General features: G+C 41.1%; 1 protein-coding gene across 4 annotated transcripts in view; it reads left to right on the forward strand.

Moving 5' to 3' along the window:
• The window catches only part of LOC135220477 (phospholipase DDHD2-like), a 171278-nt gene that overhangs the window by 110661 nt on the left and 35047 nt on the right, over window positions 1-25570 (forward strand). For all 4 annotated transcript variants that reach the window (XM_064257607.1, XM_064257606.1, XM_064257604.1 and 1 more), the window contains 2 exons: window positions 13856-14050; window positions 14655-14791. In XM_064257607.1, coding sequence (XP_064113677.1) covers window positions 13856-14050; window positions 14655-14791 — 332 coding nt within the window. The remainder of the gene's footprint in view (window positions 1-13855; window positions 14051-14654; window positions 14792-25570) is intronic.

Here is a 25570-nt window from a genome sequence, read left to right on the forward strand (position 1 = left end):
ACTAGAGTCAATGTGTATTCCTGTTTCGAACGACATGAAACACTATCTACAGTGGTGGAACGATCCCGTCAAGCTCCAGGAAGGCCTCTCCCTAGAGCAGAGGAACCCAGACCTAGTGTTGTTTTCCGACGCCTCGGACTCGGGCTGGGGAGCAACACTGGGGAAGTTAGAAGTCTCGGGCTTCTGGAACAAGGAGCAAGTAAAGTTCCACATCAATCTGAAAGAATTGACTGCAGTTTTCCTAGCTCTCAAGGAATTAGAGAGCGTAGTCCGGAACAAAGTGGTACAGGTCAACTCCGACAACACAACGGCGTTGCCTACATCAGCAAACAAGGCGGGACTCACTCAGTCTCTCTGTACAGAGCAGCAAGAGAACTGCTCCTCTGGACAAAAAGGAAAAAAACGTGATATTCTGGTAACACGCTTCATTCAGGGAGAAAAGAATGTGAGAGCAGACATCCTGAGCAGAAAACATCAAGTCTTGACAACAGAATGGACTCTCCATCAGGAAGTTGCAAGAGTCTATGGCGAATCTGGGGGCGCCCTTGCATAGATCTCTTTGCAACAGCGCAGACAAGACGGATGGAGACTTACTGTTCTCCAGTCCCAGACCCCGAAGCAATCCACATAGATGCGTTCCTTCTGAATTGGACACATCTAGACGTGTACGCCTTTCCCCCATTCAAAGTGGTACACAGAGTGTTACAAAAGTTTGTGGCTCATGAAGGAACCAGGATGACTCTAGTGGCACCCTTCTGGCCGACAAGAGAATGGTTCACAGAGGTACTGGAATGGATGGTGGACACCCCAAGAAGCCTTCCGTTAAGAGTAGATCTACTCAAACAGCCCCACTTGGAAAGGTATCACCAAAACCTCCAAGCTCTTCAGCTAACTGCCTTCAGACTATCGAAAAACTCACAAGAGCTAGAGGATTTTCGAGGGAGGCAGCGAGTGCAATTGCAAGAGCAAGGAGGTCTTCAACCATTAAGGTATACCAATCGAAGTGGGAGACTTTTAGAGGATGGTGCAGGGACAACTCTATTTCCTCTTCCAGTACCTCTGTGACTCAGATAGCAGATTTTCTGCTATACCTCAAGAAGAGACGTACTTTTTCTGCTTCTACTATCAAGGGTTATAGGAGCATGCTAGCAGCTGTCTTCAGGCATAGAAACCTTAATCTATCTGATAATAAGGATCTACAAGATCTTCTTAGATCCTTCGAGACAACTAAGGAAAGAATACAATCCTCAACATCTTGGAATTTGGATGTAGTCCTCAAGTTTCTCATGAGTGACAGGTTCGAACCCTTACAGGAAACATCCCTTAAGGACCTCACCATGAAAACTCTCTTCCTGATTAGCCTAGCAACAGCAAAGAGGGTCAGCGAAATCCATGCCTTCAGCAAAACTGTAGGTTTCAGACAGGGCAAAGCCATCTGCTCGCTACAGTTGGGATTCCTAGCCAAAAACGACGCCCCTCTCAACCCTGGCCCAAGTCCATTCGAAATTCCGAACCTCTCGGATCTCACGGTGAGGAATAGAGAGAGTTCTTTGTCCGGTAAGGTCTCTGAGGCATTACTTGGAGAGAACGAGACAAATACGTGGCACTTCAGAAGGGCTTTGGTGTTCGGTCAAGAAACCCTCTCTGCAAATGTCGAAGAATGCGCTATCCTTTTTTATAAGGCAATTAATTAGGGAAGCGCATTCAGCATGTACTGAAGCAGATATGAAGCTACTTAAAGTTAAGACTCACGAGGTTAGAGCTGTAGCAACCTCGGTAGCATTTAAACAAAATAGATCTCTTCAGAATATCCTGGACGCAACATTCTGGAGGAGCAAGTCAGTTTTTTGCGTCGCACTATCTTACGCAAGTGCAAACTTTGTATGAAGACTGCTACACACTGGGTCCGTTTGTAGCAGCTCTTTCAGTAGTGGGAAAAGGGTCTACCCCTTAAAACCCATAATCCAATACTCTTTTTCTTCTCTTGGAACTATTGAAAAGTTATGGTTGTTTGTGGAGACTGGATGCAGTCTTCCACAATCATTGATCTTTAGTCAGGTGATCAACTTGTTCCTTAGTAGTGCCCGGAACAAGAGTATTGTAGGGAGTCTAGTCACATAGAGGTTTGACCGGTTGACAGTCTCCAAGAGTCTTCAGCCCCCTGGGTGATCGCTGGACCTCATAAGGAAAGCAGACACAATGAGACAGGATATCATTAAAGTCAGCTTCCTTAACAGGTACGAACCCGTAAGTTTGTTTTTATTAACACTTATGTCAATTCCAACGATGATAGCTGTTTCTGACCCTCCACCAAAGGTGTTAATCAGCTATATATATAACTACCAGGTGAGTTAGATGTTTGAAAATGTTATTTTCATGATAAAATAAATTTTTGAACATACTCACCTGGTAGTTATATATAATTAAATTCCCACCCTCCTCCCCTCTAGAAACTATGGGCATGGAAGATCTGAGGAATAGTTGGTATGGTGCTACGTACCTGGTAGAGGGCGCACAGGTGGTGCACCTGACTACCCAATCGGCGATTGCCGCGAGTTTTGAAATTCTGCCGTGACGTCAGGGACGTAAGCTATATATATAACTACCAGGTGAGTATGTTCAAAAATTTATTTTATCATGAAAATAACATTTCAGAATCCAGTTACGATGCTTCAGTATAAGGCGTTTTTGATGTTATGGCAGTTTTTATTCAAAATTAAAGGTAAAAATATTAATTTGATCACTTTGTTTTATGCATCTTTTTACTAGTTAGCAGCAAATATCAAAACACAATAAAAAACAGGCAATTAAAAAAGTGCCATATTACTTAAAAACAAATATTAAAATATATAAAATATGTAGTAATGAAGTTTACAGTAGTACATTTATAATTATTTAAAAGTTTAAAAAATATAAAAAAATACTCCCTTATTTATATGATTCAACTATAGTGACTACAGTTTGCACTGTGCAGTTCAATCCCCATGAGCCATTTCGTGATCCAGAAAAAGTGGTGTCTGTTTGGAGACCTCCAAAAGAAGTTACCCAATGAGAAAGACAAATAATTCAATGGAAGGTCAGGATAGTTTTTGGGGTTCTAGCAATGACAGTCTTCACAATATCAGGATCCAAGGCATGAGTGCTTTAACTGAGAAATAGCAGCATCCTAATTCCTTGCCATGTTGGTATAGAAGGCAGCATTTTCTTCCAGAAATTTTTTTTAATGTGGATGGGAATAGACTTTACTGCTCGTATATCCAAGAAGTTATGCCAAGCTTCACGGTCACAAAAGACTACTTGACGACCCTTTTGTTGGGAAGCAACTGTTTAGTGACCTAGGCTAATGAGTTCTTCAAATGAAATATTTGTGAAGAAATCCAATAAGACTCACTTTCAGACACCATGCAACTTTTAAAAGGAGTTGGGGTCTATCAATCAAAATATAAGGTTGGACAATTCCAGTAGCACAGTAAAAGCAAAATCCCAGACATGTAGTAAAATAATAACTGAGTAAATTACTAGGGTAAAAATTTGTAAATGTAAGTTTTATTGAGATTATGAATAATATAATATAAAAGATTGAAACAAGTTGAGTAAGCTCATTAGAATGAAGCAAAATGAAAATTGGAAATTAAATGCAGCAATAACAGGGAATTGTTGACCAGTCTGTGCGCACCCAGAGTGATTTGTTTAACAGCCAAAGACCATTAGGTGTGGATATGCCTGCATTAGCTAAACTGATCAATCTGATTATCTTTTGTCCTCTACAGTGGAGTTAGAGGTTTGGGATTTACATACTAAACACAAGTAGGTTAAAAAATAATGGGTTTGTGATGCAGCAAATTGAAGGATGAATTGACAGACATTGTGGATTTTTCTGCTTCTAAGGGAACTCACTCTCTTATTAACCCTTTAACGCCGATTGGACCTATTAAACGTCGATATAAATTGTCTGTTGGGTGCCGATTGGACGTATGGTACGTCGACATAAAAAAGTTTTTTTAAAAATTCGCGGAAAAATAGTTATAGGCCTACTAGGCGAAAACTTTTGAATCACACGCCTTGGGGGATGCTGGGAGCTCATGGATCAAGGCATTGTTTTGTTTATAATTGTTACCCAGGCGCGCAAGCGTGAATTTCTTTCTTCTCGCACTAAAAAGTATCGGCGACACATCTCAGAAATTATTTCGTCACTTTGACATAATTTTTGCACCATTTTATATTAGCCATTACATGGAGTATTATATATGAAAATGTGTGCAATTTCATGTAGAATACAACTAAAAACAACGTCCACGCCCGTGCGGTAACTCTTCTGAAAAAAATCAGAAATTTTTTCGTCCGATTGTCGTAATGTTTGCACCATTTTAAATTAGCCGTTACATAAAGTTTTATATGTGTAAATGTTTGCAATTTCATGTAGAATATACAACAAAAAACAACCCATGGTTGTAGCTTTTATCAGTTTTGAAATATTTTCATATAAATAACGATAAATAGAAAAATTTCAACCTTCGGTCAACTTTGACTCGACCGAAATGGTCGAAAAACGCAATTGTAAGCTAAAACTATTACATAATAGTAATATTCAATCATTTACCTTTATTTTGCAACAAATCGGAAGTCTCTAGCACAATTCTTCCAAAAACATTATAAATTATTTTCTGGGCTCAGCTCGTGTCGGCCTATGAAAGTAATCCTTAATATCATCTTTCTAGTAAAATTATCCTAAAATTACCAGAGAAAAAACAAATTAAGAAAATGTCAGTAAGACTGACTCGCTCACTCTTAAAAAGAAGTGTCGGTATGATATAGGGGCGAGTGTGGAACACTACCACGAGACAAACACCAATTAGAACTTCCCTATCAGAATCCCCCTAAGAGAGAGCCGATACCAACGGGCGATGCAGCCTCTACTACTACTACTAGAGGACGCCACGGACAGCAGCGCCCCTAGCGGACATCCTTAAATTTTAGCGCCAGCGTCTAGACGCAGATTTTACTTGTGCTATATTTCTCAGGATTTATCTCGTATTCTACGATGATGGAACGCTCAGCAATTGCCACGGCTAAGTTAAGTAACTCATAAGTAATATTTATCACAGTTTTATCTTCCGGGTACCAGTATTTTCCTTTTTATAGGTCATATACGGTTCCCCGGTTGTCTCGTGGCGGCCATGCTGCCTCGTAAGAATTCCCGGTCTTCCATACTGGGACTTCTTATACTTATGGGCTTACTTTATCACGTTCATTGTTTTACATCGAGTTTTAGCTAGTTAGCCCTCTTACCATTCTCTTAGCTTGGTATTTAGGGCTATTATTATTTTTTATTCTGGCCCAGCATCCCGGCTCTTGCTCTACATCGGCTATCGCTGGCTCCGAGTAGGCTCCTGTTTCTTGGAATAGTTTGCCTCCTCCTGGGCTTCTTTCTCTTTTACTAAAAGTGTCTCTTCCACCTTTCGATGTATTTTATTATTATTATTTAGGGTGTTAGGCTAGCCTAGTGCTTGTTCCATGTATTGGTACAGCTTGGTTCACGTGGCCCTACCACGGTTGTGTTGTTCGCGGCCTAGGCCACTGGTGTCACGTGTTCCATAGCACCTTACCCTGCCCCTTCCCTCCCTCTCTGATGTAGGGAGGAGCTGGGGGACCCCTTGGTTGTCATAACAACCTCATAGCCTTCTCTCACATTCCGGAGGTGCCGGGGGGTTCCGCCAGCAGGGGGTATAGGGCGACCACTATGAGGTACCGGGTCTCCATACGGGTAGTTGGTGAGGTGGGGAGGAGTAGGCCATCCCTTCCCTTCCTCGCTCCCGCCGCGTTTCACCGGGATCTCCTTCCCCCCCTACCCATTACTCAGCCACCTCCCTTACGATATGAAAGGAGCCTTCCGTCGCAGCCGGGGCCCCTTTGGTTATAGGATATTGGCTCCGCTAGCGGACAGGGTGGGTGCTATGGATGGTCGATTGCTTGCCTACTATATCCTTATATCTCTCCCCCGCTACCGGAAGGGAGCTTACCCTTACCTACGCACTCTTCTAGTAGACGGGTGGAGAAAAGTTGGTTTTTATGTTGTTACTATGCTATGTTAAGGATATATACCCTAATTTAAGATATTTTACAATGAATTGTGTATTATAATATTTATGTTAATCAACCATCCCCGCCATTATCCGTTGTGGTTTCCATTACCACCACTCCTAGTTGGTTGATTCTTGTGCCTCCGCCACTGGCGGAGCCATAGCCTTTCTTCCAACATGGTTACCACACGTATTTTAGCAGGGCTCTGGTTTTATCTAACTTTATCGCTCCGGCACCAGCGGAGCATATGTTAGGCTGTAAGTGTTTACTTTGTACTCATGTACGTTTTCACTTACAGGCTACCAACTGCCAGGTCCTCGCTTGTAATGCGACGCTGCACGACCCCTGCGGACATGACGAGTGCAGGTCTCACGCCCCATGTGCCACCTTGTTCAACGAGTCTATCGTCTGGCATCCCGAGGCCTGCACTATATGCTACGACCTGGTCGATCAGCTGGTTGGTGGGGTAAGACCATTATGAGGTTATTTATCAATTTACTAACACTTTTAGTTCGTAAGTTTGTTAACCCTGTCCGCAATTGGTAGCTAATTCAGCCTTTCTTTCAGGCTAGCGGTGTGAGGGAAGTCGCCCTCGCCACCCTGAAAGCGTGGGTGGGCGGCTTTGGGAAGAACGCCGCCAAGGGCCAGCCCTACATATTGGATAGGAAGCTGGCCATCCAGATCTTCCCTGCGGGCAAGTCGACGGGCTACGTCGACCCCTTGTCCGCCGCCCCCGTGATAGCCGCCATCCAGCAAGAACTCCAGCAGTCGTTGGGGGTCGGAGCCGCCCAGGAGTCAGTTCCAGACGTCGCCGGCCTGGACCTGAATCTCGAGCCGATGGCGGTAGTGAGTGAGGATTTGTTGGTTGAGGTAGGTTTGTCGGGCGCCCAAGGTCTTTCCTTGGGCGCTCCTGGATCTTCTCCTGTCCCTTCTTCTTCCGCCTCTTTCCAAGGCTTTCCGGGATCCGAGATCCCTAGCCGCACTCCCGCTCTCTCTGTACCTCCTAAGGAGAAGGGAAAGAGAGAACCGAAGACATTGTCTAAGACGACTTCTAGGAAGTCGTCTTCGTCTTCTTCGGCTAGGAAGTCATCGACTTCTTACGCCGACGCGGTGAAGGCTAAGCCAAGCTCTTCCCAGTCGAAGAGCTCCAGAGGCAAGGCTTCGAAGGAGAAAGCTCGCGCTACCTCCGAGTCGTTGCCTTCTCCCGCCTCCGCTGCCCCCTCTCCGGCTATGCCGGCAGGGGTGGCAAGCACCAGCTCCTGCGTTCCTTCTCCTGTCTCACCAGGAATGATGGAGCAGGTAGGAGTGATGATTGGTTCCCAAATCTCAGCTTTGGGAACACGTTTTGAGCAGATGTTCGCACAATTGTCGAGCACTCTGTCTCAAACTGGACAGACGGTCCAGGAACTCTCGAATAGAGTAAGAGAGAATGAGGATCGGATGGTTGGGCTATCCCAGGCTCCTCCCCCAGTATCCCCTGCTTCTAGCACGGGGATTCTCCAACTCCCGTCTTACGACTCCTTGCCAGCTTTCTCTATGGAGAATCCATGGAGAGTAGCGGCCTACGCTCCCTTTAAGGACGGGATGATTTCGATCCCGGAGTTTGGCACTCGAAGGATTGAGGACTTCGAGTTCTATCCTCCGGGTCTGTCACAGCCTTTCATCGGGTATGCTAGGCTGACGCCAACGGCTCTTACAAGGGAGGACAAGATCTCGAAGGAGTCAGTCCTCTACAGTAGAGATCACGCCCAACGGGAATGGGTTCACTGCCTTGAGGACTGGGAGTGTACTAATACTAAACTCCAGGCCTATAAGAGCCCCTTCACTATTTTCGCCACGGAAGAGGAGGTCTCTCTTCCGTTCGCCACGAAATTGGTGGAGAAGGCTCTTCAGGCAGTCCTCAAGGATGAGCCCGTTCCACAGTTGAGAGAGTCGGAGTCCACTTCTCCACTCTTTCCCGCCTTCGGAGAGTTATGGTAAAACCTGCCAGCTACTTTCACGCAGGGTAAACTCAAGCCGGACTGCGCTATGGACCAGTTCGGTGAGAAGTTACCTAGGCTGCCGGACTCCCTAATCCAGGCAGAGTTCGATGCGCGAACTAGGTTTGGCAGGTCCCTTAACTCACTCATCGTCACGGAAATGGCTGCGCTATCTTACGCGAACGAACCGCTATTCAAAATCCTAGCAAAATCGCAATTTCAGACGGTTCTGTTAGACGCTTTTGACTTCTTCCAAGCCAGGAAGAACTGTCGGAAGCATGTTCTTCAAGAGTGCACCATCAGGCACGAGCCTAATAGACTCTTGGCTGCCAGCATGTGGGGAGCGGATCTCTTCCCAGAGTCAGCAGTGAACGAAGTCCACCACGAAGCTGCTAGACTCAACCAGAGCCTTAGAGCTAGGTGGGGTATTTCCTCTAAGAGGAAACAGGAATCCGTTCCCACTGCTGGCAAGAAACCAAAGAAGGCTGGTAGGAGGTTCCAGCCATATAAAAAACTCCAGCATCAGCAGCAGTTTGTGCAGGCAGTCCCAGTCACCCAACAAGGACAACCTGCTACATCTAAGCAAACTCAGCCTTTCCTCTGGTGCCCCAGCAATCGCAACCTTCGACTTCCTATGCTATCTCGCCTGCCTTTAACCCTGCTTATGAGGCTCAAGGCTACTCTCAACCGAGGGGTAGGGCGAGAGGTTACTTTCGTCACCGTGGCGCAGGAAGGGGCACAAGGAGTAAGCAGTTCAGAGGAGGGCGTGGTGGCCAACCCGCCCATCAGCAATGAGGCTCCCCAGGTAGGAGGGAGGCTGTTCCTCTTCCGCCTCAGGTGGGGGTTCAGCAATTGGGCACAGAGCATAGTGTCCAAAGGATTAGGCTGGAGCTGGATCCAAGATCCTCCTCCAATCAAATCATTCCATCAGGTACCGTCAAAGGAATTGATAGATTACGCGGAAGAACTCCTTCAGAAAGGAGCTATTGCGAGAGTCAAACATCTAAAATTTCAAGGTCGCTTATTCAGCGTGCCAAAGAAAGGCTCAACAAAAAGAAGGGTAATCTTAGACTTGTCAAAGCTAAACTCTTTCATTCGCTGCGACAAGTTCAAGATGCTTACCCTCTCGCAAGTAAGGACCTTACTTCCGCGTGGAGCCGTCACATGCTCCATCGATCTTACAGACGCATACTATCATATCCCTATAGCCAGGCACTTCCGCCCATTCCTAGGATTCAGGCTAGGAAGTCAGACATTCTCATTCAAAGTGATGCCCTTCGGTCTGAATGTAGCCCCCAGGGTATTCACAAAGATAGCAGAAGTGGTTGTACAACAATTGAGAGCTCAGGGAATCATGGTAGCGGCATACCTCGACGATTGGTTAATCTGGGCACCAACAGTCGAGGAATGTCTCAAAGCTACCAAAAAGGTAGTTCACTTTCTGGAACATCTGGGGTTCCAGATAAACAAAACGAAATCCAGACTTGTTCCGGAATCTCGTTTCAGTGGCTAGGAATCCAATGGGATTTGTCCTCCCACAATCTATCAATTCCAGTAGCCAAACGGAAGGAAATAGCAAAATCTGTCAGGCAATTTCTCAAGTGCAAACAAACGTCAAGAAGAAACCAGGAGAGAATCCTAGGGTCTCTTCAGTTTGCTTCGGTAACAGATATCCTTCTGAAAGCAAGGCTGAAAGATATAAATCGAATTTGGCGGTCAAAAGCAAACTCCAAATATCGAGACAAGTTGTCAGTAATCCCACAGATCCTCCGCAACCAACTACGGCCTTGGTCAAAAGTAAAGAACTTAGCCAAGAAAGTACCCCTTCAATATCCCCTCCCAATGTTAACCATTCACACGGACGCATCCCTGTCCGGGTGGGGGGGATACTCTCAGTTCAAACAGGTTCAGGGGACTTGGTCAGTTCAATTTCGCCAGCTTCACATAAATGTGTTGGAAGCAATGGCAGTATTTCTTACTCTGAAGAGACTGCTTCCCCCGACAAAAAGTCTCAATTCTAAGGCTAGTTTTGGACAGTGCAGTGGTAGTTCATTGCATCAACAGAGGAGGGTCCAAATCCAAACATGTGAACCATGTCATGATAGCCATCTTTGCATTAGCAAGCAAACACAAATGGCATCTGTCTGCCACTCATCTGGCAGGAGTAAGAAATGTGATAGCAGACGCCCTGTCCCGGTCAGTCCCTCTGGAATCAGAGTGGTCTCTGGACGTCGGGTCATTCCAGTGGGTAAGCCGGAGAGTCCCAGGTCTCCAAGTGGACCTCTTCGCCTCACAAGCAAACCACAAGCTCCCTTGCTATGTGGCCCCCAACCTGGACCCTCTGGCTTATGCCACGGACGCCCTGTCGTTGGATTGGAATCAATGGAGGAGAATTTATGTTTTTCCTCCAGTGAATCTTCTCTGAAAGTCCTAGACAAACTAAGGTCTTTCAAAGGGATAATAGCTCTGATTGCACCGAACTGGCCCAAGAGCAACTGGTATCCACTTCTTTTGGAATTGGGTCTCCGACCTCAACGGATCCCCAACCCCAAACTATCACAATCAGTACAAATGAGGACTGTGTTCGCTTCCTCAGGAACTCTCCAGACCCTAACTTTATGGACTTCATGAAGTTTGCGGCTAATAAAGATGCTGACATTGATCCACAGAATATTCTCTTCCTAGAATCAGATAAAAGGGAGTCAACCCATTAGACAATATGACTCAGCTGTTAAGAAATTAGCATCTTTCTTGAGAGAATCGAACACTACAACCATGACAGTTAATTTGGCTATATCCTTTTTCAGATCTTTATTTGAAAAAGGTTTAGCAGCTAGCACGATTACCACTCATAAGTCGGCTTTGAAGAAAATCTTTCAAGTAGGTTTTCAGATAGATTTGACTGAATCTTATTTCACATCTATCCCTAAAGCCTGTGCTAGACTTAGACCTTCTCAGAGGCCTACTACAGTTTCATGGTTCTTAAATGATGTTCTCAAACTAGCTTCAGATACTGACAACTCATCTTGTACATTCATAATGCTCCTGAGGAAGACATTATTCTTATTAAGCCTAGCCTCAGGAGCGAGAATTTCAGAACTGTCGGCTCTATCCAGGGATGCGGGTCATGTGGAATTCCTCCATCAGGAGAAGTTCTACTTGCTCCGGATCGTAGCTTTTTAGCCAAAAATGAAGATCCTCTTGCAAGGTGGGCTCCTTGGAAGGTTATCCCACTTCCACAGGATCCTTCTCTCTGCCCAGTATCAACTCTTAGAGCCTTTCTATCTCGTACTTCTTCTAGATCCTCTGGTGCTCTCTTCATGAGAGAAAAAGGTGGTACTTTGTCAGTTAAAGGTATTAGACAGCAAATCCTTTACTTCATTAAACAAGCCAACCCTGAGTCATTCCCAAAAGCACATGATATCAGGGGAGTAGCCACCTCTATTAATTATTTCCAACATATGAACTTTGAGGATCTTAGGAAGTATACTGGATGGAAATCCCCGACAGTCTTTAAACGACATTATTTAAAGTCCTTGGAATCTTTAAAGTTTTCAGCAGTAGCAGCGGGAAACATAGTTTCCCCTGATACTGCTTAGTAGTTGTAGTATTAATCCAGGTCTCCTTTCTACCTACTTCAACCAACATGCCTCAACCTATCACCAGGCTACTCATCATCATAGCCTTAGCCGTTGTGTGTTGTAGTGGTTTGTCCCTTATTTTTTTGCTAGGGACAACCACCCTTGTACTGATATGTACTTCAGTGGTCCTACCCTTATTTTTATGCTAGGATAGGCCACAATATGTTTGTATAAATTCTCCAATTGGATTTGTGATAACTTCAGTCACAATGTGTTTGTACATATTTGAATTAATTGTATTAATTGTATTAATGATGGAATTGAGTGTATCTACCCTTATTTTTATGCTAGGGTAGGACACATGTATGTATATAATTGTACTTATATGTTCTAATTAAGTAAATTCAAACATTTCCTTATTTTACATGCATATTTATGATTTTTGTTACTACCTTTTAAGTACTTTAAGTTTACTAACATTCTGTTATTGATTACTGTAATAAGTTAGTTTAAGTACTTAATTTGTATGCTGTATTTGATTTACTTATATTATATCCATCATTTTAATATGTTTTTCATTTTTCCCTTTTCCATCTTGTCTGTTTCTCTGGTACTCTTTCATAGGCCGACACGAGCTGAGCCCAGAAAAGGGATTTTGACGAAGGAAAAATCTATTTCTGGGTGATTGGCTCGTGTCGCCCTATGAAACCCATCCCTTTTTATGGTTTGTTTTCCCCCCCCTTGCAGGACAAGATGTATTTATGTTTTATTTAAGGATGACCGCTAGGGGCGCTGCTGTCCGTGGCGTCCTCTAGTAGTAGTAGTAGAGGCTGCATCGCCCGTTGGTATCGGCTCTCTCTTAGGGGGATTCTGATAGGGAAGTTCTAATTGGTGTTTGTCTCGTGGTAGTGTTCCACACTCGCCCCTATATCATACCGACACTTCTTTTAAGAGTGAGCGAGTCAGTCTTACTGACATTTTCTTAATTTTGTTTTTTCTCTGGTAATTTTAGGATAATTTTACCTAGAAAGATGATATTAAGGATTACTTTCATAGGGCGACACGAGCCAATCACCCAGAAATAGATTTTTCCTTCGTCAAAATCCCTTTTGTCCGATTGTCGTAATGTTTGCACCATTTTAAATTAGCCGTTACGTAAAGTTTTTATTTTATATGATGAAATGTGCAATTTCATGTAGAATACAACAAAAAACAACCTATGGTTGTAGCTTTTATCAGTTTTGAAATATTTTCATATAAATAACGATAAATAGAAAAAATTCGACCTTCGGTCAACTTTAACTCGACCGAAATGGTAAAAAACTGCAATTGTAAGCTACGACACTTACAGTCTAGTAATATTCAATCAATTACCTTCATTTTGCAATAAACGGGAAGTCTCTAGCACAATATTGCGATTTATAGTGAATTTTTGAAAAATGCTTTATTTTTTTTTTTACGTCTGCGCGCTACGAATTCATGCATCATTTTGTGATAATATTTTCTCTGTGTTGCTTTGATAGTTTTACAATGTGTTATATACCAAAATGATTGCAATTTAGTGTATAATACAACAAAAAAATTTAACTCGTTAGCTTTAACCGTTTTGCTCACAGCGCAATTTGTATACAATTATATATGAAATTTTTTTTTGCACTGTCATATATCCCAATATTTATATATGATAATGATATTTTTTTTCATTTCTGATGGTTGCATACTAAATTTCAGGCAATGACAAAAAAGGAGCCAAAAATGAACTCTTAATATTGAAAAGTAAGCGTGCTGTGATTTTTTGAAAAATACATTTTTTTCCGCTTCGGCGCTCACTTGCGAACACCGCCGTCATACGGGAGACAATTTTTAAAATACTGCTTCGGCGTTTAAGGATTAACTGCTCTTGTCACTCAACCTGTAATTGTGTCTTCAGTAGTCATCATGTTTGCATGTAAAAGATAATAATTCATGTAAAATGTGTGTCAGTATTGTAGGGAACATAAAATCTGAAAATTTTGATTTTTTTTTTAATTTATTTTTTTTACTACTGAATAGTATTTATATTTTTTTGATATTTTATTTAGATTTTGGTTTACAGCTAATTAATGCTACAATTGTATTTATAGCAATATTCATAAGTGTGTAATGAGATACTTGAATTCCATGGTTGTTGATTATATATAAGCTAATTACAATGCTTCTGTTTTTTCTTTATAGCAATGTTTGTTACTGTGAGAGGCATTGATACCATTGGAGTTGACTATGAGCTTCCAACTTGCAAACGCGTCTTCAATATCTTCCATCCATTTGATCCAGTAGCTTACAGATTAGAGACACTTATTGACTCAACTTTAACCAACTTACGTCCAGTTCTTATACCTCATCACAAAGGAAGGAAAAGGATGCATTTAGGTTTGTAGCAATTATTTTTACAGGAAAAATATTTTTCTAATGATTTTTGAGTGGAATTCTGTTGTTTCTGTTACAAATCTGCTTACCTATACAGATTGAAATATGGAAGAGGTTGACGAAGAAGAGATGATAGAAAATAAGGATGAATTAAACTGGAAAAGTATCAGAAGGTGGTGGTTTAATTGGAAAGGGACTTTGTAGATGTGAATGATATGTACGGTTGAATGCAGTATTATATATGTTAAATGTAGCAGGTAGTGTCACAGGAGATGCTCTGCATTGCAAAATTTAAACAGATGTAAAGAATTTTTTATTTCTAGTATGCATTCTGAAATTGATGAATACTCTGGGATATTCCTCATAAACAGGTAAAGGGTTTTGATTCCCAGAAAAAGAATTAGTATTTCTAACCAGGAAGAGAAATTAATGTTGTTGGTGTTGTCATGAATATTGTTTACATGAAATGATGGAAAGGAACAAAATAAGATATTCCTGTAAATAATTTGATATAAACCAAAGTTGAAGTACAGTGTTGTATTTGTATCTGTGACGCCAACTCATCATCTTTCAGAGCATTAAGCAAATGTAATTTCTTCTCATACAGAGCTGAAGGAAACTATTGAACGAGTTGGGACTGAGTTCAAGCAGAAAATCGTAGATTCTATTCAGGGTACATGGAATCGTCTCTACGAGCTCTACAGTGGCGCATCAACAAAGAGCATTGAACATGAAGTTGATGAGGTAAGTTTTCTTTGACTTATGTTCAAACCGAGATACTTTGGTTTATAATGTATACCACTGGGGAAGAAGATAGTCCATTTCAAATTATCATCCATGAGGGACCTCATGAGTGTGAATTATCTACCCTCTGATCCTAAAGGACCAGTTGGGTTATTCAAAATGTGTAATTTTGTGCTGGGCATGGTGCGTTGCTGTTTGTCTTTTTCTCTTAGACCTCTTGATTTTTCTTGTTGTGGACATCACAACCTTTTCTTTGATAAAACCAGTTTTCATACACATCAATTAGTCATAATTAGTTGTATTCTGTGTGAAACTATCTAAGCCATAGTGACATGAGTTGAAGGAAGGAAAGTCTCACTGTTATGTGTAGCTTAAGTTCCACGTTGGATGAGTCGATTTCGCGCTCGGCTACCAATCCGGTGGTCCGAAGTTCGATTCTCGGCTCGGCCAACGCGGAACCAGAGGAATTTATTTCTGGTGATAGAAATTTATTTCTCGATATAATGTGGTTCGGATCCCACAATAAGCTGTAGGTCCCATTGCTAGATATCCAATTGGTTCCTAGTTACGTAAAAATATCTAATCCTTCGGGCCAGCCCTATGAGAGCTGTTAATCAGCTCAGTGGTCTGGTAAAATTAAGATATACTTAACTTAATGTGTAGCTTAAAATCCACTGACCACACATTAACACTTTTCGTTTCTGCATCAGCCATCCTGTGGAAGAATGAAGGGAAGGAAGGATGACACTAAAGATTACATTATTTTGTTTGCACGTATATAAAATTGTGTTATTGTAATATCATTGTTTTACAGAACTCATTAATCATAATTATTCTGGATCAAAGTTAAGGAGGTAGTATAAGCATAATGACCCTGAAGGGAATAGAAGACCCAGATACAAAAAGTTCAGTTCCCATAGATGATAGACAGCCAAGTTAATGATGGATGGCCTATGATATCAAGGTATGGATGCTACAGAAGACATAAGCCTAGATAATACAGATAGTGATCGACTTATGAATTATGACTTATTGACTTAATGATCATTCTGATACTCAAAGTAGTATGTGGCCATGATTGCAATGTGTGGTGCAGCATAGGTGTATGACAGTTTCTAGGCCATGGCATTCATTCATCTTTTACTTAGGCTACTGTTTTCAGATGTCAAAGTGTGCATTAATATCTGTTTTTGTCACAGCAGCCTTTTTTTTTTAAGCTTTCCAAGATATTGAACGAGAGGAAATTGTCTTTGTCTACTCTTAAACCTGCTGAGAAGGAAAGATGAATGAAATTAAGCAGTACAAAGGAGGATAGGGTAGGACAGGACAAAAGATTACAGTAACCAGACCTCTGAGCCTAACAAAGGCTCTTCTCAGACTGATTTCCAGGAATTAACCTGAGAAGAAGAAAAAAATAGATTTTCTTAAAAAACTGACTTTGCTTAGGAACATGATAATTTTGTTAAGTGAGAAATCCCTCCCTTCAGCAAGAATTTCTGACATTGTTGAATTTGAAAGTAAATATGTCTCTGCTGAATCCTATGTGGGCATTCAATGAGTAAGTGCTGGACAGTCATGGAAACTTGACAGCCAATACATTTCATTGGGTCAAAAGGGGCGACCCAGCAACCGTTGACGTTGACAAAGGTGGCAGCATGCAAGAGCCAACGTAAGGGAATCCTGGGGGAGGTGGGACTGCGGTAGGGACTGGGGGTTAGGTACGCACCTCCAAGAAATGCACAATAGTCCATCTAAGGAGGGGGAACCCCGTAGGCCAAGCGACACTCAAACAGCCGCCATCTTGGTTGATTCACAATCTGAAACTAGAGAATTAGATGGCGTAGCCTCCTCCCTGTTGGAAAGGGTATTAGAACCTGAGGGAGAGGGAGTTACATTAAACGTAACATCATCCTGTATAACTCCCAATACTTCCAGCCATGAATCAATGGAAGAAAAGGAAGGCGACAGGGGTACAGTTGCAGCAGGGAGAGTGCTTGCGTGAGAGGGAGAACCCGAATCATCTAGATAAGGAGAAGAAAAATCCTCCCAAGAAGGACAAGTAGAAAAAAAGTATATCTTAGTTTAACCAGACCACTGCGCTGAATAACAGCTCTCCAAGGGCTGGCCCAAAGGATTAGATATTTTTACGTGGCTGGGAACCAGTTGGTCACCTAGCAATGGGACCTACAGCTTATTGTGGGATCCAAACCACGGTATATTGAGAAACAAATTTCTATCACCAGAAATAAATTCCTCTGATTCCGCATTGGCCGAGCTGGGATTCGAACTTCGGACCACCGGTTGGTAACCGATTCACGAAAACCACTCGTCTAACGAGGAATTAGGACAAGTAGAAATTCTGCGATATTCCCTCTTCTTGTAAAACACCCTCCACTGCGACTTAGGCCAGGAACGACATTCTGGGTAGGGATTAGTAATGGTACAATAATTAGATCGCCACCTACTGCAAAAACCTGGAGCACAGGAATCCATGAACACCCGGGCACATGTGTTGACAAGGCCTTGAAGACTCGTAGGACTCCATTACAAAACCCAAACAAAGAAAGAAACTTAGGCACAAATCAACCGGCTTGGAAGGAGAGCAAAAGCGTAAGTATCTACTCTCTAAGGTGTTAAAGAAAAACTAAAGTGTAACGAGATGCAGTGCATGGTCGCTGATCAACTCCCACCTTATATATGCATGAGTTTCCAGATCTCACAGATTCCTTACTATACAATCTTTGATTGTTTTAACCGGTTTCCAGCTGCACTAAGATTTATCCAATTTTTAAGATCGAGGGTTTGTTAGCTCTGAAAAATACAAATTGATTAAGAATTTATCATTTTGTCATTAGATGACTATGAGATAATTTAGTATGACCTATGCAGTCTTGCTAAAATTACTTCTTAAGATCTTGCTTTTTGAGATGATGAAACACATAGGTACACCTCAGATTTGATATTTTTCAGCTTGTTTGATATTTGTACCGAAGATCAATCTGTTTGCCAACCTTGATATATATTAGAGATTTGACAGATGCTATCGAGTCTGATACAAGGGCATATGAAATCAGTGGGGTAATAGTGCATGCTATTTTTAGCGGTAGAATCTACATTTTCATTCCCTTCAGTTCTTACATGTGCCAGAATCCAGCAAATTTTTATTGATAATCCAAATTAGATAAGTTGATATATTTTTATTTGGATTTCATGGACAAGTTAATTTGAAGATTTGTAGTACTTTTTTATAGGATCAATAGCACTAGTGAGTCGATGAAAAATATTGAAGAGATTGCTCGCCTTTCAGATAATATGTCAAGTGCTGCTTATATGGCCGAGAGTTCTGCAGTAAACACAGATGACATTAAAGGAAGGCCCACTTTGATTAATTTATCATTCAAGAAAAGTTGAGATCGTACTCCAGTATTGATTTTTAAGCCATCTGTATATATATCATGAACTGGCTTCCCTTTCTTCGAATGTGCTCTAAAGCATGTTGGTGATACATCTCTGTATTAATCATGTTTTGTTTTAGAAGATAAGACAAAGTGGTGCATATTTTTGTTCGTTTCAGTCAAAGGTGGTGGGTTTTCTATTGTTGGAGGGAAAATTGGTGTTACATTATTAGAGTTCATTAAGTATTTGGCTCTTTTTGGGAAGGAGCTAGCACCATGATGTTTACTCCTAGGATTACAATTCAGGAAGCAGGCAGCTGCAGGAGATGATCCTGCTTGTAGGGAAGGTCCCCTATGCAATTTTATTAAATTACGGTGATGTCTCAAAAGTAGTATGCTTGCCTCTGCTACAAAGGAATTTATTTGGGATGATCTAAATGCACCAGTACACAAGCATATTCCTTTGCGATGCAATACATCAAGAGTTTTTATTGTTGTTTCAGATGCTGGAGAATGTATAGGACAGCAGTAGTCTATTATAGATAAAACTTATGTCCCATATAATGTAAGCATGATGTCATGTCCTGCTCCTCATGTAGAGTGGGATAGTTTCTTTATTAGGGCCAGGGCTTTTATTCCATTGGTTTTAATGTATTTGGTGTGTGCTTTCCAGTTTAAATGTTGATCAAACATTATTCCTAAGTACTGAACATTTGCACAGAACTCAATTTCAGTGTTATACAGGTGGAGTTTGATTTCTTGGTCGTTTAGCCACCTTTTGTCTTTATAGAAAATAATGGCTTTTGCTTTATTAGTTGAAAAACAAAATCCAACTGAATTTGCCCAATTACTTACATTTGTGATGGCAGTACATTCAACCCCAGTATTCAGGTTCTCGAGATTCGCGGGCTCACATTTTTGTGGATATTTCTTCGGACCATATCTACCCATTATTCAAGGGAAATTCGCCTGTTCGCGGGTTTTCCGATGATAAATATTCACTGATTTGTGTATTTTGATGTTATTTACATGATATAAAAATGATTGACTAATATTTAGATATTAACGACAGGGGTTCTGTTCCTGGGGGCCTGACTCTAACTGAAAATCGCCACTAACAGAAATTCAAAAGTCTACGGGCGCCACAATCCACCTTATGGTGCCCTAGACTTGTTAATGATGCCTTAGACAGTGTCAAGGCCAGATATTTTGCGCTAAAGTACAATAACACTTTATTGAAAACGTGGAATTTCATTTGCCTAATCATTTACTATGGTCTGCATGGCAGTTCTACAAATCTTTAATGCCAGATTTGATGAACTTACTGGTAAATCTTGGCTTAGTATGAGAGAGAGAGAGAGAGAGAGAGAGAGAGAGAGAGAGAGAGAGAGAGAGAGAGAGAGAGAGAGAGAGAGAGAGAGAGAGAGAGAGATAGAGCCACCTTTTTCAGACTGTTAATGTTTCCTCCATCTCTTAATTTATCATATTTTCTAGTTAAATAACTTTAAAAAGGAAATGAGAATGATAAAAGTATCAGTAGTAATGTTATAATCGTTGCTTAAATGCTGCAGCTATAAACAACTGATCGATAACACTTGTTTTGCTACAACAACTGAACCGAATCTGATATTAACAATGTTTTACTTGCATTTCAGCTATCATACGATAGTTAAAAATGCTTAAGACCTCCTATTTTGGTAGTTAACCCTCTTACGCCGAAGCGGTAAAAAAAAAAGTGTCTCCCGTGTGCCGGAGGTGTTTCAGAGTGAGCGCGGAAGCGGAAAAAATATTTTTTTCAAAAAATCACAGCGCGCTTAGTTTTCAAGATTAAGAGTTCATTTTTGGCTCCTTTTTTGTCATTGGCTGAAGTTTAGTATGCAACCATCAGAAATTAAAAAAATTATCATTATCATATATAAATAATGCGATATATGATAGCGCAAAAACAAAATTTCATATATAATTGTATTCAAATCGCGCTGTGCGCAAAACGGTAAAAGGTAACAAGTTAATTTTTTTTTCGTTGTAATTTACACTAAATTGCAATCATTTTGGTATATAACACATTGTAAAACGATAAAAGCAACACAGAGAAAATATTACCACAAAATAATGCATGAATTCGTAACGCGCTGACGTAAACAAATATTTTTTTCAAAAATTCACCATAAATCTAAATATTGTCCTAGAGACTTCCAATTTCTTTCAAAATTAAGACAAATGGTTGAATATTACTATACTGTAAGAGTATTAGCTTACAATTGCAGTTTTTGACCATATCTGACGAGTTAAAGTTGACCGAATGTTGAATTTTTTTATATATATATTTTTTATATGCAATTATTTCAGAAATAAGAAAAGCTACAACCTTCAAATATTTTTCGTTTTATTCTACATGAAATTGCGCACATTTTCATATATAAAACTCTATGAAATGCCTAATATGAAATAGAGCAAATATTCCGAGAATGGTACATACGCATTTCGGAGATTTGTGGCGGAGAATCCGCGCGCGGAGGGAAGGAAAGATTTTTTTTTAAATTCACCATAAATCTAAATATTTTGCTAGAGACTTCGAATTTGTTTCAAGGTGAAGATAAATGGCTGAATATTACTAGACTGTAAGAGTTTTAGCTTACAATTGCGTTTTTCGACCATTTCGGTAGAGTCAAAGTTGACCAAACGTGGTTTTTTTTTCTATTTATCGTGATTTATATGCAAATATTTCAAAAATGAGAAAAGCTACAACCTACAATTATTTTTTTTGTATTCTACATAAAATTGCGCACATTTTCATATATAAAACTTTATGTAACGGCTAATTTAAAATGGTGCAAACATTACCACAATCGCACGTATGATTTTTTCGAAAGAGTTACCGCGCGGACGTAAGGAAAATGTTATTTTTTTCATAAATTCAATATAAATCGAAATATTGTGCTAGAGACTTCCAATTTGTTGCAAAAGGAAGGTAAATGCTTGAATATTACTAGAATATAAGCGTTTTAGCTTAAAATTGCGTTTTTCGACCATTTCGGTAGAGTCAAAGTTGACCGAAGGTTGAAATTTTGGCAATTATCGTTATTTATATGAAAATATCTCAAAACTGATAAAAGCTACAACCATTGGTTATTTTTAGTTGTATTGTGCATGAAATTGCGCACATTTCCATATATAAAACTTTATATAATAGCTAATTTTAAAATGGTGCAAACATTACCACAATCGCATGTATGATTTTTTTCGGAACTGCGTAACGATTGTAAACAAAACAACACCTTGATCCGTGAACTCCCAGCATCCCCCAAGGCGCGTGATTCAAAAGTTTTAGGCTGGTAGGCCTATAAGTATTTTTCCGCGAATTTAAAAAAAAACTTTTGTAAGTCGACGTAAAATACGTCCAGTCGGCACACGGGAGACAAAAAATGTCGACGTAAAATACGTCCAGTCGGCGTAAGAGGGTTAAAACACAAGAAAAACCTACAAAAAATTCTTATACCTTGTTATTTTAATAGTTTCAACACAAAGACTGCATTTTATAATGAAATTGATAAAAAAAAAGAAATTTGTGGACATTTCTCATAGAAAAATACTGCGAATAGGCGAATTTTCCACGAGTAATAGGGGGTAATGTTCCAGAGAGAAATCTGTAAATGTGTGAGTCTGCGAATCCGGAGAATGCGAATACGGGGGGTCCACTGCACTGCTAAATTTAAGCTGCAGTGGCACCTGAAGCTGGAAATAAATAGTTCCCACTGCTAATGACTTTAGATTATCATGCATCAGCAACATGGATGCAACTCGACCGATAAAAGATTAATATCTCGTGTTATTATGAAATAGGATGAAAATAATGAACAGAATCTGTATTTTACACAAAAAAAGCATGCTCCCGACATGCTTTTTTAAAAGACCTAAGGAAAGAATGCATATTTGTTATGTTTGTATTTTATGAGAGTCTTTCAGTGCTTCGGCTAAGTACAGGTAACCAGACAGTGGCGTCTTCTATCAATGGCTGATTTTTCCAACCAAAACATGATCAGTTTGTTTATATTTTATAATGCAATAGAGGACTACATACAGTATTATTGGATACAGTGAAGTAAAGGAGAAATTTTTAAAAGAGCCAAGGAAAAGATGTATATTCATTATTTTTGTTTTTATGAGTCAATCTCGGTACTTAGCCTAAGCCACCGATAACCAGGCAATGGTGCTACGTATAAACCTTACGTAAAACAGAAATGCCGATAACTGATATCTATGGTAATCGGGGGCTGCTTGTATTGGTAAATTTAATAATATTAAATGATATCATATAATAACAATAATAATTCTCTCTCTCTCTCTCTCTCTCTCTCTCTCTCTCTCTCTCTCTCTCTCTCTCTCTCTCTCTCTCTCTCTCTCTCATAGAGATGTGTGTTTTCTGTTTGATAAATACAGGCTAACCTCGGTTTTCGTATGCCTCTCTTTTCGTACATTTTGAGTTTCGTAGACTTTTTTTCTACAAAATTTTGTTACGGTTATCGTACTTTTCCTTGGTTTTCATACACTCTGAAACACTCTATCTGGGGCCCAGTGCGTGATCGGGCTCTGTATTTAGCGCCCAAAGAAAGCGTCCCATCTTCTTTCGAGACCCATTCTGCTTTTGTGTTCATTGTTTTTTGTGCTTTTTATATTTGAGTGCAACTGCTGAATAAGCCATCATAGGGCCAAAGAAAGTTCCAAGTGCTAGCCCTTGTGGAGAATTATCATCCCAACAAAGTTGTAATCCTTGTCTCCAACATGTTTAATGCCAATGCCATGTTTAACTTTAGGCAAATTTTAAAGGAACACCTGAAACAAATGTCTCTGGACAGTTTTGTTGTGCGACAGGGGTCCAGTAACTTTCAAGCTGGAACTAGTTCCAGTAAAGAATGAAGTGTGGAAGTAACCTCAGATGGTGCCAGTAAAAAACAAAGAGAAGTAACCTCAGATGGTGCCACTAAAAAACAAAAAAAAGTAACCCTAGATAGGTCCTCCATACCTGAAGTCCTCCTGGAGAGAGATTCCCCTTCTAAACAATAACCTCTCCTCCTCCCTCTCCCCTCCTCTCCATCTTCCATTTGCTAACAAGTGTTTTCCATAAAGTTAAGTGTGATGTTAAATGTTCATTTATTCATTTCATTAGTAATTTATATTTATTTCATTGTTTTCTGTATGTAAAACTGTTTTCATTCCCTAAAAAATGTAATTTTGTTCATGAAACTTACCTGTCAGATATATATATAGCTGTATTCTCCGAAGTCCGACAGAATTTCAAAACTCCCGGCACACGCAGTGGGCGGCCAGGTGGTTAGTACCCATTCCCGCCGCTGGGAGGCGGATATCAGGAATCATTCCCATTTTCTATTCAGATTTTTCTCTGTCGCGGTAGTGAAAACACCTGTTTCCATTACCTCCGCCTAGGATTTTGAAACTTCATTAGCCGCTTAAGTATCCTACTTATTTTTTTGAATGATTGACTTGGATTTGTGGCTAGGCATACGCTATCATAAATTAATTAAAATTTTTTCATTGCATATGATGTCTGAATCTAGTTAGCCTAGTTTCAGACTTTGTTGTCTGCAACGGGTAAGGGGAGGCTACCGAAACCTTCGGTAGACACTCGCTTAGTATACATGACGTTTACATGTTTTCTTTGTTGAGAGATCAATGTAATTAGTGTAATGTTGACTGATTCCGAAAGAGACGTATGATTCGTATGTACGCAAATTAGAGCGTGATAGAATCAGGAGGTCTTCCTCCACAGTAACAGAAGTTAGGATAATGAACCTACTAACCTCCAGTAGACTTTATTTTGCCTAACCCTGTGGTATGGCTTACGGGCCTAGAGGAAGTTCTGTGAGAAGTAATGCCCTTTCTATTATTGTGGATTACATCAAGTAAGCTTGAAAAAGTGCTCGCTCTCCAATCAGTGTTGTGAGTGTAGTGATGTTGATTTTGCCCCTAGTGTTGTGGAGGGGGCGTCAGATCGGTCCTATAACGCCTCTAGGTCTAAACCTCTGTCGGACTCCCAGGACTAGGGAGGGGGCAAGTTGAAAACCGAAGGAGGGTTACGGGAACCCCCCCACCGATCTGGCGTCCCTTCGGCAGGATAAGGCTGCCAAAGATCGTGCACGTGCACGAATCATGAAAGATTGCTTCTCGTCCTTCGAGGCGTCCTCCCCGCAAGGTTGGAGCTCTCGAAAGGACTCGCGCCCTCTAAAAAAAAAAAAAAAAAAAAAAAAAAAAAGAAGCTTCAGAGAAGAGGATGCTTCACGTCCTCTCTCTCGTCAGGAGGGAGCGTCAGAGTACTGATCTGGCGTCCCTTCGGCTTGACTTAACATCGATAAGCGTGACAAAGACGCAAAATGTCGCACAGTCGGCTGTCGTCTTGGTCAAGAGATTAAAAATGTCCTTAAGGCAGGACCCTCACAAGGACGCCTTTCGAGACATTCAACGCTCTATCGAGAGGAAGGAACGTCTTTACTCTTGTAGCAAGGATTGTTTTCTTGCTTTCCAAGACGCTCCACCTTCACAATTTGCCTCATCGAAGGCCAGGAAGGCCCCTGGCTTCGTTAAGATGGCCACTTCGCTCTCTGCGAAGAGAGCGTTTAAGAGAGTCCAGGATTGGATGGATTCAAGGAAGGTTAAAGGGAAGACTTCGTTTGCACTTCCTCCATCTAGACTGAAAGGGAGAGCTGGGATCTGGTACGAAACAGGAGAAGAAGCAGGATTGAAAGCACAGTCTTCTTCTCAAGGAGATTTCGCCAATTTGGTGGACGCTCCAAGGAGGTCTTATTTGTCATCGGCTAAGGTTTCCTCCTCCCCTCATGGCGCTATGTATACGTTATGTGACGTTCGCTTTACTACGAAACGGGATATTGTTCAAGCTCATAAGCTTGACGTCCGGCAAGCTGATTTGCATAGTCAAACAGCTCGCCAAGACGCATCTTACTCGTCCCTAAGGGACGCTCTGTCAGCGGACAGAGATGACACTGGACAGACTATCCTAGTTTTCGACAGGAGAAGGGCAAAGAATTCCTCATACCCAAGAACACACAGGCGTCCTTTTAAATGCCCTTCTGCAGTGTCGATGAGCGTGACAAAGACGCAAGATGTCGCACAGCCGGCCGTCGTTTTTGTCAAGAGTGGCGAACGTCCTTAAGACTCGTCCTGATGACGATCACCGTACTTATGCTTAGGACGCTCGCGTTTCATGAGCGGCTCTCCCCTTGCCAGGAAGCCTCTCAAGTTACTCGTGTTGACGCACGTCATTCACTATGACGCTTCCCTTGATGTTCGTCGCTCTTCTATTCCGGACGCTCTTTAAGACGCTCAAAGAATGCAATCAGGACGTTCGGCA

Source organism: Macrobrachium nipponense, chromosome 2, assembly GCF_015104395.2.
Source record: "Macrobrachium nipponense isolate FS-2020 chromosome 2, ASM1510439v2, whole genome shotgun sequence".
NCBI lineage: Eukaryota > Metazoa > Arthropoda > Malacostraca > Decapoda > Palaemonidae > Macrobrachium > Macrobrachium nipponense.